At 38.5% G+C, this 15,501-nt stretch overlaps 1 protein-coding gene across 2 annotated transcripts in view; it reads right to left on the bottom strand.

Annotated features, from left to right (window-relative positions):
* Positions 1-15,501, bottom strand: part of FMN2 (formin 2) — a 345,283-nt gene that overhangs the window by 128,275 nt on the left and 201,507 nt on the right. For both annotated transcript variants that reach the window (XR_014239879.1, XM_082408836.1), the window contains exon 8: positions 6,172-6,233. Coding sequence is in view for 1 of the 2 variants with exons in the window: in XM_082408836.1 (XP_082264962.1) it covers positions 6,172-6,233 (62 nt within the window). In the remaining variant the exon portion in view is untranslated. The remainder of the gene's footprint in view (positions 1-6,171; positions 6,234-15,501) is intronic.

The raw sequence follows: 15,501 nt of genomic DNA, 5'->3' as shown, positions 1-15,501 counted from the left end.
CAGCTACATGTAACAGAATGAAATTAGAACACTCCCTAACACCATACACAGATATAAACTCAAAATGGATTAATGACCTAAATGTAAGGCCAGACACTATAAAACTCTTAGAGGAAAACATAGGCAGAACACTCCATGACATAAATCACAGCACGATCCTTTTTGACCCACCTCCTAGAGAAATGGAAATAAAAACACAAATAAACAAATGGGACCTAATGAAACTTAAAAGCTTTTGCACAGCAAAGGAGACCATAAAGAAGACGCAAAGAAAACCCTCAGAATGGGAGAAAATATTTACAAACGAAGCAACTGACAAAATATTAACCTCTAAAATTTACAAGCAGCTCATGCAGCTCAATATCAAAAAAACAAACAACCCAATCCAAAAATGGGCAGAAGACCTAAATAGACATTTCTCCAAAGAAGATATACAGATGGCCAGCAAACACATGAAAGGATGCTCAGCATCACTAATCATTAGGGAAATGCAAATCAAAACTACAGTGAGGTATCACCTCACACCTGTCAGAATGGCCATCAAAAATCTACAAACAATAAATGCTGGAGAGGATGTGGAGAAAAGGGAACCCTCCTGCACTGCTGGTGGGAATGTAAATTGATACAGCCACTATGAAGAACAGTATGGAGGTTCCTTAAAAAATCTTAAAATAGAAATACCATATGACACAGCAATCCCACTACTGGGCATATACCCTGAGAAAACCATAGTTCTAAAAGAGTCATGTACCACAATGTTCATTGCAGCTCTATTTACAATAGCCAGGACATGGAAGCAACCTAAGTGTCCACTGACAGATGAATGGATAAAGAAGATGTGGCAAATATATACAATGGAATATTAATCAGCCACAAAAAGAAATTAAATTGAGTTTTTTGTAGTGAAGTGGATGGACCTAGAGTCTGTCATACAGAGTGAGGTAAATCAGAAAGAGAAAAACAAATACCATATGCTAACACATATATATGGAATGTAAAAAAAAAAAAAAAAAAAAAAAAAAAGATTGGTTCTGAAGAACCTAAAGGCAGGACAGGAATAAAGATGCAAACCTAGAGAATGCACTTGAGGATATGGGTAGGGGGAAGGGTATGCTGGGACGAAGTGAGAGAGTGGCATGGACTTATAAATACTACCAAATATAAAATAGATAGCTAGTGGGAAGCAGCCGCAAAGCACAGGGAGATCAGCTTGGTTCTTTGTGACCTCCTAGAGGGGTGGGATAGGGAGGGTGGGAGGGAGAAGCAAGAGGGAGGAGTTATAAATATATGTATAGCTGATTCACTTTGTTATAAAGCAGAAACTAACACACCATTGTAAAGCAATTATTCTCCAATAAAGATGTTTAAAAAAAATTTGGGGGGGATTTGCAATATATGTAGAATCAAGCAGTATGACAATAAAAGTCAAAGGTGAAAGAAATACGTAGTGCTAAAGTATTCTTAGGTTCTATCATTCCTGTAGAAATAGGAATGTGAAATATTCTGGTATTATTAACGAAGTGGTTAAGAATTATTTGTGTAAGACTGTGATAAATCAGGAATGATTTTAATCTCTAAGGGAACAATCTTTAATAGTTAAATGGATAAGACACAAGCTAATATATGGTAATGTTTTAAATAGGAAACAAAAATTATTAAACCCAAATAAAACATATAAGGGAAGTAATGTTATACTATAGAAACAAACATTTGCATAAAACGAAAGATGATATAGCTATACTACTCAGACACTTTAAGGCTATAAACATTAGAGATGAAGACAAAATGCATCATCATGATTAAGCTTTCAATCCAACAGGAAGATATGAATCCATCATGACTGAGCTGTCAATCCAACAGGAAGATATGAATCCTAAATCTCTATTTGTCTAATAGTCAAACTTCACAAAATGTAGAGCCAAATTTGACTAAATGTAGACTTGAAGAATCCGTATTTGTAATGTGAGACTTTAACAAACCTTCCCCAACTGCTCATAAAAAATATCAGTAACGACAGAGACTTTAAATACATGATTAGCAAACTTGATGTAATTGATATATATACATGGAATAATGTACTCTATTTAAAGGTGTATGTGAGGCCACTCTCACTTTCTGAGACAGACCACATTCTGTCTTTGGAATGTGTATCTCTCTAAATAAACCTGCTTTAACCTTAAAAAAAAAGAAAGCAACATTACTTTTAACAGTGATCTTTCTAAAAAGTACAGCATTTGAAATAGTGATAGTCACCATTTTAATCTCTTTCATTGATAAAACCACACTAAGAGCAAAAATAGTACAATTTTCAGGTCATTCTTTAATTAATTAGTAATTATTATGAATATTATATATAAGCCATAATGCTAAACATGGAATATGAAAATCCTACTGATAAGGAATTTATAGTTAAGTTGAAAGATAAGACATATGCACACATAACAATAATGTAAATCCAAAAGAGGCAAGTGCCCAAGGAAAAGAAGATATAAAGCACAATAAGACTCCAAGGATGTCCTACCTACAAAGGACATTATTGGAACAACCAGCAAAGCACTGGGATCTGAGGGTTACAGGACAGCAGTATGTCAATGTCAATTTCATGATGGTGCTGGTTGCATTGTGGTTACGTGTGTGTGCTACATTGTAGGAAATACACACTAAAGTATTGAGGGACTATCAAGCATAATGTTGACAATTTATTTGCAAATGATACAGAAGAAGAATTGTTCTTCATAGTGTACCTGCAACTTTATTGTACGTCTGAGACTGTTTTAAAAGAAAAATTTCAAATTTTTAAACGATGATTGTAAATAAAGTGGTATCAATCTAAATTTGACAGAAGTTTTAAAAATGTATTCCCTGTTAATTCATGTTGCCTATAAACACATGGGTATTTACTCTGCTTCGTTCGGCAAAATCTTCAGACCCTTGAGGGGAGGGTCCAGTTTTAATTTAATTTACATTGTGCACAACCATTTTTACCTTCAGTCCTACCAGCCTTAGAGACAGTTATTTGCTGTTTGACAATCTTAGATATTTTAAGTTCTATGCCCACATTTATTTTTATTTTTAAAAAATCATAGTAGTGTTGAATGGCCTAGAAACTTCTTTTTAAATCCATCTGATGGATTTAAACAAAAAGTTGATGTTCTCCTTATGAATCATTAGAAACCTTATTTAAAAATGAGGAAATTGAAGCTAAGGAAGCATCAATAAGTCACTGGAGGTGTCCATGAGCTTGTGTTGCTGGAACCTGGGCCATGTTCCTCTGACTTTTCACCTGAGTTCCCTCCATCACATGGTGTGTCTTTGCTCCTCCTGGAAGGTCCTGTCCAGTTCTCCCTGAGAGTCAGGAAATTCTGTGCCTCAGAGCACAGTCATCAGGAGGGGACCAGGGTCACCCCCAGCACTGAGCTGACAACCTCTTTGGGTCAGTTCCCTCTTTTCTAACAATAGTACTTCTTCCTCCTAAGTCGGGGGTAAGGCACTTGGAGGATTAAATATAAGGCACTTAGATCAGTGCTTGGTGTATAATAAACATTAAATTATTACTAATCTAAAAATCAGATACCCTGATTTTTAAATGATCTTTTAGGAACTTAAACAACTGGAATGAAGGGATTTGAACAAATGCATTTTTCACTACTAGGGAATATGTATCTCAATTTTCTCTTAATTTAGGGGGAGGTCCTTGGTTTGCTAGAAGCACATTCATCACCTAACTGGAGAAGCCTTCATCCACCACTGTTGTCTGTCAGTCAGAAAGTAACAGATATGTCTCAGTCTTCATCTCTAGAAAACTGAAGATCCTTACATGCCAATAGGTCCCTCGGAGTCTATCCTTAATGACCCAGAATTCTAAAAATATGTAAAAATTTTAAACTCTCATTTACCCTTTTCAAAGTTTCAACCATTCCGCTTCTCACCACTTTTTGTGTAGAGCAGGTTACAGTAAGCTACCACACCCTCCTAAAAAGAATCACTCATTACTTTGCACGTGCAGTCCTGTTATCACAAAGAAGTAAAAATAGAACAAACATGTTCAATATGGAACCTTACTCACAATCCTATCAATCAGTCTGAAGAGGCAAAAAGTATTTGAAAACCATATAACAGAAAGTCCAAAGAGGTCTTAGAACCAAGCCTACCATCAGATTCCACTCATCAATTCATATATATATATTCATTTAATGTTTACTGAATACTTCCTAAGTGCCCAATACTACCTAAATCTAAGTGCCGGGGACGTTGTCGTGGACAAAAGAAATAGTTCTGCCTTCTTTGGCCCTGTATTTTAATGGATGTTATTCAGGAATTAGGATGAGTTCTGTCTGTATACAAGGCATATACAATTACCTGTTATTCGTAATGGGTGCTTTAAGTTCCTCTACTGAAGATGGTGATCAAAACAATCCAGCCCATACATACCGAAACTAGTATCACTGTGAACCACTCCCACCAAAAAGTGATTGTTTTCCTGACACAGTGGAAGTCTGAACCATCACATTTAAAGACATCAACAATATAAAGAAAACCACAAGCGTAACCAGTGCCATACGGTACTGGTTCTCCTTTCACGGGGTATGACAGTAAGAAATTCTGGGTAGCTATCTGGTTTGTCCAGAGTCAGAAATTTATATTTTGTGAAAGTAATTTACTTTGAAAGGCTAAAAACTCCCAAATAAAATACTCTAAATCACTGCAAAATAAACTTCCTTCATAAATATAGTTGTCTCCAATGTTCTCTATTTTTCCTGTATATGTTTCTGCACATGTATATACCAGCTTAAAATAAAACGTTCATGTGTCTTCATATAATATACAGACATGTATATTATGTATCTACATAAACGCATGTACATAGTATATGGAATGTGTGCACGAGATACACATTTACACGCACACCGACGTCACACCGTTAAGACCTGTTGAAGGCATTACTCTCCCTGGTGTTTCCTCCTTTCTTCCACCGGGCTCTTGGTTGAGAAAGGGCTGGCAGGAAACACTCGAGGGAAATGAAAGTTCTCTGTACCTCCAAATGGTACCATTTTTTCCAGTTTCCATCATGTATTGACTACCAGGTAACAAAACACTCATGCCCTCCCTTTCCACCTCGTGATCGAGTCACGTGTCTGCACCCACGATGGGGACCAGGCACCAGCACTACATCACCCACAGACTGAGTGACACACCAGGAGAAATCCCGGCCTCAAAGGGACACCGCATGGACGCACGCTTTAAAAGTACCAAATCCAAGAACGGACAAGCAGGTGGAACACATTCTCCTCAAGGGGGTGGTCAGGGCCGGGGGTCTGACTCCTGCCCACCACACATGTCTCCAGAGCCAGAAATTACTTGACTGGGCACAGAAAAGCCCAGGACCAACCAAGACCAGGCCCCAGAGAGCACAGAGGTTTAAATACCAGCCAGACCACAGGCAAGAACAGAAACAAAATGAAAAAAATAGGGGCACACGGAGACTTTCTCCCAGATACAATCCAGCACACTGAAAAGAGAATCTCTTTCTCACTACGTGAATCAATGTCATTTAATGCTGTGCCCCAGCTACAGCCATTTCATGCAGCCCTGCCTGGACTGCACTTCTGAGAGCACCACGCCCTGGTCATTCTCCTCACTCCCCTTCCCTGCCAACTTCTTAAGAGAAAGTGCTACCAGAAGAAAGACACGATGTCCTGCCACTCAGTGAATGAAACTCCGGCAGACAGAGAAACAGAGTCAGAATGAATTAAATCCCAGGCTCAGCACCAACACGGCCTCTGTGACCTTGGGCAGGACGTGTGGACTCTCCATGCCAAGTTTCCTCATCTGTAAAATGGGTAATAATAGCAGCTACTGATAGTTTCCATGTGAAGATTAAATGCATCAGTGCATCACACTATACTCCTCTCAAATTAGCCTCCGCCTAAGTATTGATTATATTTCAAAAGAGGGAATCTGAAAGACCTCATGTACAACATGGTTTGAATCACAATTTTTAAAACTATGAGACCATACATTTATTCAATATTTTCCTAGAAATTATTTTTACAAACCCATAGTTATGTAAATTCAGTGCCCCCGTAACAAATTTCCTCAGAGGACATGGAAGCAACGAGCCTGGACGTATATGTTGTTACATCTCACACATAAAATTTCCCTGTTACTCACATTCTCATAGAGAGCTTGAAGGGTCTCCAGATCAACCACAGAATTGTCCAAGTTCACCACAGCTGCGCAAAAAAGACAAAAGAAAGAATATAAATTGCCATAAGCCAACTGTGAAAAGCTCCAACCACCTCAAACAGTAGTGACCGCCACAGAGTGCAGTTCATACCCGCAGGCAGAGGATGGGGGCTCTGCCTTCACCACAGCCTCTTGTTGGGTGCCCCCCCCCCCAGGCCAAGCTGGCATTTCAATGGGTCAGGTGTCAAGTGTCAAAGCTTTCACACGCTCCACAAATAAAAAATCCCAGGAAGAGGGCCCAACGGTCACAAAGAAACTGTGAGTCTGTCTCTTTCATGACTCACCTGAATGAATTTGAAAAATCTGCTTAATACCAGAAAAATAGGCAAATCACTCATGTTACTGCCACATCCTGGTTTTACGCCAATAAATGCACATATCTGCCAATTTATGTAAAGACATTTGACAAAGATTAAATCTAATCACTAAACTGGTAGACTAATATGGAAACAGCAGGTGCATTTCCTGTTGCAACTTTTTAAATTGTTATAATCGAAGGATAATTCTTTGATCATGGTATTGAGATTGGCACAGATGCACCCCTAAAAATCCATCTTTAATATACAAACTGCCCTGCTTATACAAGGAAGGAGTGGAATGGATAATCAAAAACTGGAAATATGTTCTTAAATGCATTTTTTGGCCTGGGAAACGTATTGAATTTTGGAATTGGTGTGTTTTATTACTTAATTTAGGTGTAGGTTAACCGAAAGCATTTTGCATTTGTTGTGCAAAAATTAGCCGGAAGTGAGGTGAATTTGCTCTGATCAACTGTGTGCCAAGTAGTCACTGAAACTGTTGTGGGATTAAAGATTCCTGGGAGAATAATCACAGAGTGGATAATCAAAAAGTGGTTAGACTTACTTTGAAAATTGTGGCATTTCACAATGCTTTTTTCCTCAAAGCTTAAAGTACATGACACATTTTCTAGTTGACTCTGGCAAAATCCCAAGAAAGAATTTAGAAAGCCAAATTCGATACTGAAACACAGGATGGATAAGAAATCTCACCAAGATAATTTAGCATTTCTGTCTGGAGCTGGGAAGTGAGTCCAGATTCACCAAAAAATATCATATCAACTAGAATATAATACTTCTAGCCAAATAATATTCCACTATCTCAATCTCCAAAAAAATTAGATCTCAAGTTTAAATCTAAGAATTAAGATTTGCAATCAAATACTTTTTACTCTTTAGACCATATAAGGCAAGCATACCACAATCAGTTTAATGTTTCAAAGTAGTAAACCATAGCCCAACTATGACTAAATGTCAAAAGCTAATTAAAAGGGATTAACAAATGATTTTCACTAGAGGTAATATGGCTAAAAATAATGTAACAAAATACATAAAACTAAAATAAAGATAGCATCTTCACGCATGGAATTACCATTTTTAGATTACAAATCTTTATATTCGTGCAGAGTCTAGCCCTTAAGGAGACTCTTAGAGTGAATCCAAAGTTCTCTAACTTTGGAATTCATTAGCTAATAATCCAGTATTTCTATATTCCTTGGGAAATATACCAAGAGATCAATGGGAAACTATGGAGGAAATGCTAGTCTTCCGCTTAACACAAGGTTTCATTTTCAGAACAAGGAAAAGAAACACAATAAAATCATTCATGCTCAAGTCAAAACTCATAAAAGATATGATTAACCTCTGACTTTATTATTTTAAAACATAGTATTATTTCCACAAGTTTTCCCTACATGAAATGTTACTTGTAAATATACTGAGGCTTCTCATATTTTATCTCATGCAATGTTACGTGCCAAAGAATATTTTTATAAATATCACATGGTCCTAAGCAATTCCTCAAAAAGTCCTAATCCATGAAATGTCATTTTTTAACCATCCACAGGAAATCTCAATGGAAAGCAACACTGTTACTACTTTACCACATAATTTTCCCTTAATTGGCTTCACACATGAGAAATGAAAGACACAGGGACTAGATGAGGAGAAATATCGTTCATTCATGTTTGTTTATAACTTAGTCCTTCCCCTCCTTCTCCTCCCCCCACCACTAGCTTAAAAGTTTGGCTCATTTTAGGCTAATATAGAGAGTGATGTCAGCCATTTGTTTAATGTAGTGATGAGATATTTAAAATATGAATCAATTCTTGACAACTAGTCACTTGACCATATGGCAAAAGTGTTAAATATATCTGTACTGGTTAAAAATTGCTTTCAGCTGTAAAAAGGATGTCTGAGTAAATAATGACAAACAAAATTGAGATAGGTTGGTACTGATTCCGTGACTACAAACAGGTTAGAGCCAACATTTTTTTAATGGTCTTTTCCTCAAGTGGAAAAATGGCAGCCATGGCTCCACGGATCACTCTCACATTCCAGGCAAAATGAAGAAGGAAGAAAGGAAGCAACAAGAAGGCATGTGTAGTGCCTATTCTTAGCAGATGTCTCCTTATTTCTCTCTGGCTAGAGTAGTTTCCCATGATCACCTAGAATTGAGGAGAAGCTGAAAAGTGTAGATAATGTGGACAAACTACTATCTCTAAGAAAACAGTGTTTTAAAGCTCCAGCCTAAGTAATCTCTGAAACACTCCCTAACTTCCATAGCTCATCCTGACCTTCCCAGCCTCTTGATTCTACCCTTTAATACAAGTCGCCTGATACATTTCAGACATGCCCTCTTTTGTATGTGAGTATGTGCTCTGTCCCTCCAAGGAGATTTTGAAGAGTGTGATAGCAAGGATGTGTTTTAGGTATTATCAGCTTACGCCAGAGTGTTCCACATATAGTAGAAAACTGAAAAGATTACAGTGCAAAAACCAAAAGTCATTACTGAACCTTCGGAGAGAAGACGTAACAGCCAAGCTTAAGAAAGAGTCACTAGGGCTTCCCTGGTGGCACAGTGGTTGAGAATCTGCCTGCCAATTCAGGGCACACGGGTTCGAGCCCTGGTCTGGGAAGATCCCACATGCCGCGGAGCAGCTGGGCCCGTGAGCCACAATTACTGAGCCTGCGCGTCTGGAGCCTGTGCCCCGCAACAAGAGAGGCCGCGATGGTGAGAGGCCCGCGCACCGCGATGAAGAGTGGTCCCCACTTGCCGCAACTAGAGAAAGCCCTCGCACAGAAACGAAGACCCAACACAGCCAAAAATAAATAAATAAATAAATAAACAAAAGAACGTGAATTTCTTATAAAAAAAAAAGAAAGAAAGAATCACTAGAAGCCACATATTTGCATTATCGGTTCCATAAATCCACAGAGGCAGCAACACCCAAGACAACAAAAGGCAAATACCAGCACGGGTATCAGTGCCGCTCACACAGTACCACGAGCGTAACGGCCCATGCGATGATGAGGGAATCTGGCACTGAGTCTTACAGGGTAAGAGAAAGCTGTTTCTTGGGGGGAGAGGTCTCCTCTTCCGCTTCCCATCTGCAATCTTTGGGGGATGAAAATGGTCAGTGTTTACTCATTCAGGAGTTTCTAGCACTGTCTTTAACTGTCCTGCCAGGGGATATAAAAAGAAAAGAGAAAGAAAAAACACCCGTTTGGTAGAAAGGCCTAGAACTGTTATCTCTAAATTTTTACTTGAAACTCAGTAAAGCACAGAAACGTCGGCTGCGGGCATGCCGCTGTACCACATGATGGCAGTGGAGCCAAGGGTCACACGCAGCGTCCCTTTATACGGAAACACGATGCGCTGACACCTGCCTGAGAATCTGGTCACCCAGGAGTTACTCTAAAAACTGTCCAAATGTATGACTTAACAAAACTTTCCTAAAGATGCAGTCAAGCAACTTTTAAAATTGTGTTGGCTTTGCTTGGCTTAACTGAACAAATCCAACAATTTATTAAAACTAGCATTTTTCAGAGAGAGGAAGGCACCTGGGGCCATCTTCATCTGAATATTTCACACTTGAAAGTGAAACCAAGCAGGACCCTGCGGGGCCCTCCCCGGTACAAAAGCCTTTCCGTGTTCCCTGTTTCTTGTTTGTAGGAGAAAGGCTTCAGCCTCCGAGACCTTTCCTGAGTTACTAATGAAAGTGAGAGAACAAAAGAAAGACAGTCGGGAAACAGGAGTGCAGCTGGTGCAGCGACGGGGCAGGGTCCCAGTTCCTCCTCAAGGGATGTACTTAATCTGACACACACGGATCTCTGAGCTCTTCTACAGGGACTGGGGCCCCACCCGGTGGAGGATGGTGACTTCAGGCTGAGTACAAGCACAGGGACCCCAGACTGGTTGGAACTACAAGGCTGATGATGGAGATTCCTGGAGCCCCACCCGGTTATCTCCCCACCAACCAGAGGAGGATCACACACCCGGCAGCCCTCCCCCCAGATTTTGCCTATAGAAACTCTTCCCCTCAAAACATCAGAGATTTTTGAGCACAAGCCACGCATTCTCCTTGCTTGACCCTGTACCGAAACTTTCTCTGCTCAAACTCCAATGTTTCGGTTTGTTTGGTTTGTTTGGCACATGGACTTGAGTCCGACAACAATAAGATGACAGGAAACACTACATTTGCATTCCTTACACATCCCAGCACCAAACACGCTTGAGCTCCTGGTCACAGGTGCACAGGCACACCCTTCAGCGGGAAACTAGCCAGAAGACACATTGGGTTAAGGTTTGGGAAACACACAAGCTCTTGAAAAATACTTGAAGCAATTCTGGATTACCTAAACAATACAAAACATTTGTATTCATCTATGAAGAAAACAGAGTATCTTCTTGAAAACATTTTCATCCATTCATTGAACAAATATTCTTAGAGTCCTAAGTCTGGACCAGACACTCCTCTCAGCCCTGACAGACATGCTTCTTGTCCTTGAAGAGTTTACACTTTATTACCAAGCAATTAAAATGCTGTACGCCCTGGAAAGGAAGAAAATTGTAGCTTTATAACATCCTGTAACTTGGGAATCGTATTCATTTATACAATCCTCTCTTTTCAGGCAGCTTAACCAGGTGGCAGACAATAAAATGCCAGAATTCTATAGATTTTGTACTTAGGCTACGTAAAGAAAGGCTTTCCTGTTGGAAAAATTAATCTGACACCCAATCCACCACTGGTGCATCTCAAGCACACCTGCTTCTACAAGGTTAACAACCTAAGTGACTAAGTCAGTGGGCCTCACTGACAAGAGCTGCATAAGTTAAACTGTCAGCAAGTGTTTTTGCCTAAGTCAGTATGGCATCTGCTTTTATGGGCAGGGGAAGAAGACGAATATCAAGACTATGCTTCTGGAATAAAATCTTTAAATGCAAACATGACTGCCACTGTAGACCTTTTGATCTAGCGATACTGTATTTCACTTCTGTTTTTGGAGAGATGTGTTGACTGGACCACACTGGTATGACTCAGGGCTTATCTTAACTATTTAGGTACGATTTACTTGGGGACTTCCCTGGCGGTCCAGTGGTTAAGACTCCGAACTTCTCCTGCAGAGAACATGGGTTTGATCCCTGGTTGGGGAACTAAGATCCCACACACCACATGGTGTGGCCAAAAAAAAAAAAAAGAAAAAAATAGACTTACTTAAAAAAAGATTTACTTGACTTTGGCAGGTGACAAAATCTAGGGTGTGGGATAAATGAGGAAGAAGAAAAGACTGGCACATCCCAGATAGTGTTTATGTTAAGCATAGTGTATAAATGACCAAATAGTTTCAAACAATGCATGGCACTTTGTGTAAAACAGCCACTGTCTGTTGAATGTTTTCCATAAACCAGCACTGCAAAACGTCCTTTATTGCCCATGGTCCTTTATTGCCCCAAATGGACTTCACCTTCCAGCTTAGGTAAACATTTATACTCATAAAATAGAGCTTAGTGAGTCTCCCTTGATTAGGACCCTAACTCTGGGATCACATTTGCCACTGTTTTCTAACACACGCTCTAAAAGAGCAACAGTGCAAAATTTTACTTTGAATGTAAGCATACATATTGCTCCATAAGTAGAGAACATATCAGAAATTTAAAATTCCTTATGCCAAAATAACTTTCACACAGATAATCATACTTTTTCAGTGTAATTTACACAAATACATCTGACTTTGAAAGAAACCCAGAACAGAAAGATTGAATTTACAAACACAGTGATTATAATTATGATTTTAGAGAAAAAATATCCTTTTAAAAATAATTCACCTAAACATACAGTTAAATACCTTCCTTACTATATTATACATGAGCAACTATATATTGGCACACAGGTTAAGGTAGAGGAAGTTTAGTCACTGAAAATTAAAAATGTATCAAAAAATAAATATATGTATATTTATAACTAAATAACTCAGAAAGGCTAAAAAATGCAGAGAAGTGAAATTATGCCCAGCACATGCAAATCAAAAAGGCAAGGGTTATGATCTTGATGTTTGACAACTTAAGACTCAGGCCAGGAGCATTATGTGAACAACAAAACAATGAAAAAAGATATTTTTAATGCTAACAGCTACAATTCCTAATGAAATTATAATAGATATGAATTTATGTCCCCCAAAACACAGGTGCAACCTTCATAAGAAAGAAACTACAAAATATTGACAAGGAGAGACAGACAGACAGACACACTAACAATGGGTAACTTTAATAAACCACTCTGGTCAAAATGGATCAAGAAGAAAAATACAACTAAGGATTTAGAATATATAAACAGAAAAGAGTTTTATCTTATAGTTACATATTGAACTTTGTATTCTAATAAAATAGTATACACTTTCTTTTCAAGGCACATGAAATATTTATGAATATTGACTATTAAGTCACAACAAAAACGCCAAGCAATGTCGTAATACAAACTTATTTCCTAATCCCACATAATAAACTATTAATGGATTTTAAAAACTCAGTTGTGAACTTGTAACCTATGCCTGAGAAGATTAGAGCTTACACACCAGAACTTGACATGTTACGGTCGTTCCTTTCATTGTATTACAGATGGTTTTGACTAACAACTTGGGTCTCAGGACTACTTTTCCAAAATATTTAAATGTATGAAAAATCTAAGGAACATACATGATATTAATCATGATCCACTGGGAATAATTTCGGGTTTACTTAACTCAACATGTAATTAATATGTGCAAAATGTGAGGGGCTGGTTCATGTGTGTGTTAAATCACATTTGGTCATTTGTTCAGTTAATGAAGGTTTTCTGTTTTCTCTGTCAATGTATAAATTTGCGTGTAAGGGTTAGTTTGATGTTTCATTGTTCAGAGAAATGAGGGGTCAGTAAAATAACTGATAATCATGGGAGGAGTCTCCAACATTAGGATTTCTTTGATGTGATTTTAATAAATAAAAAGTTGCTTCTCAATATAACACTAAAATTTAGAAACTTTCTCCACGTCCACACCTACTGCCTCACTGACCAGTGACCTCTTCCAACCATCACAAAAATTTGCTAAAGTGCTTGCCTTACCTGCTTCTGTACATAAATAATTCCATGAAAAATTCAACCATTAAAAGCAATCAGACTTTGAATTTCACAACCCACGTAAAGATTCTTCTGTTTCCCACTAGCTAGCTATTTTACATTTGGAAGTGTTTATATGCATTTCTGTTTGTTTCTTCCTTTCAAGGGGACAGAGTCCATCTGAACCTGTCTGTATAGGGAAATGAGTGCTGGTGGCTAAAATACTTTGTTAAACACTTAAGAATTCAGTCTCAGCTGCAATCACAATCCTCACTGTTCCCTTAAGAAGCCACATGCCCCATTACCCGATGGTTCTAGGAATGCAATCCCAGGTACCCATGAGCCCAGGGTCATGATAAATGGCTGAAGTACCAATCCTCCTGCTCTGCTCACCCCAGCACTCTCAGACCCTCACTCACCTCAAAGGATAAAGACCAGACAGCATCTGCAGAGCGACCTCTTTGGGCTAAAATAGCACATGTCAAGACACAAACGACTTTATAGAATTCAGTTTTAAAATACAAACATGACTCCAGTTATCCAAGGGGCTTTCCCTTGCCCCCAAATAACAGTCCAAATCCGCACCCATCTCATGGATTATGCAAAAGATATATTTTCGCAAAAACAACAACAACAACAAAAAGACTAGCATATGGAACCTCTCCATCACAAAGCTGCTGTGATTCATTATGTGCTCACAGCTGGGGCCCCGCGGCCCTGGGCCAGCAGTGCCTTCAACCAGCACCCATGATTGTAAAGAAGAGACTCGGGTTACAGGGGAGGTGCCTGAGGGAGCTGCAGAGGGGACTGCAGGCCTCACAGAGCTTACATCTGGGGGCAGAGGGGCAGGAAAAACAAACACAAACAAGACTTGATAGTAATTCAGACAGTACATGCAGTGAAGGAAAGGAAGACCTACACCCAAAGCTCATTTCTTCAGAAAAGCCCCAGGTACTGTGTTTCTCCTTCACACAAAAGTATAATTCAGAAGTCCAGTTGTGGAACAACATCATAAAATATAAGCTAAGTGCAACCTAAGGGTTTTTGCTGGGCCTGTAATGAAAGCCTTATAATTCATTTTACCTTGATTTAATCATCTACACGTGACTTAAAATGATGAAGTCTTTCTTCTTATAAGAAACTCTAAGTAATGAATTTATATTTTAAATTAAAACATATTCTCAGCAACATGGATGAACCTGGAGATGATCATACTAAGTGAAGTAAATCAGACAGAGAAAGACAAATACCATATGATATCATTTATATGTGGAATCTGAAAAAATGGTACAAATGAACTTACAAAACAGAAACAGACTCACAGACATAGAAAACAAACTTATGGTTACCAAAGGGGAAGGGGGGGAGGGATAAATTAGGAGTTTGGGATTAGCAGATATACACCACTGTATATAAAATAGATAAACAACAAGGTCCTACTGTACAGCACAGGGAACTATACTCAATACCTTATAATAACCTAAAAGGGAAAAGAACCTAAAAATGTATATATATGTATAACTGAGTCATTTTGCTGTACAGCTGAAGCTAACATAACATTGTAAATCAACTATATTTCAATAAAAACTTAAAAAAAACAAAGTTTATCAGAAAAAAAGACAACTGCTATAAACACTAAAGCAACCACTAAAGAGAAAATAAAAAGTTCTATTGCCAATAAGCAAATAAAGGAGATCATTTGAATCTTTTAAAAATAATTCAATTAAAAACATGTTCTGACATTAAATTTCTGAAAGTAGGTTTCAATAAAAGTGTCTGTATCTCACATGCACTTTTCTCCCCAACGAGGCCATATCAATGACAAGGTCACACCGATGACAAGGTCACACCGATGACAAAGT

The sequence above is a fragment of the Balaenoptera borealis genome, assembly GCF_965194805.1.
Source record: "Balaenoptera borealis genome assembly, contig: HAP1_SCAFFOLD_81, whole genome shotgun sequence".
In the NCBI taxonomy this organism is placed as follows: Eukaryota; Metazoa; Chordata; class Mammalia; order Artiodactyla; family Balaenopteridae; genus Balaenoptera; species Balaenoptera borealis.
The sequence above is the reverse complement of the archived record's forward strand: the minus strand, read 5'-3'. Positions and strand labels throughout refer to the sequence as shown.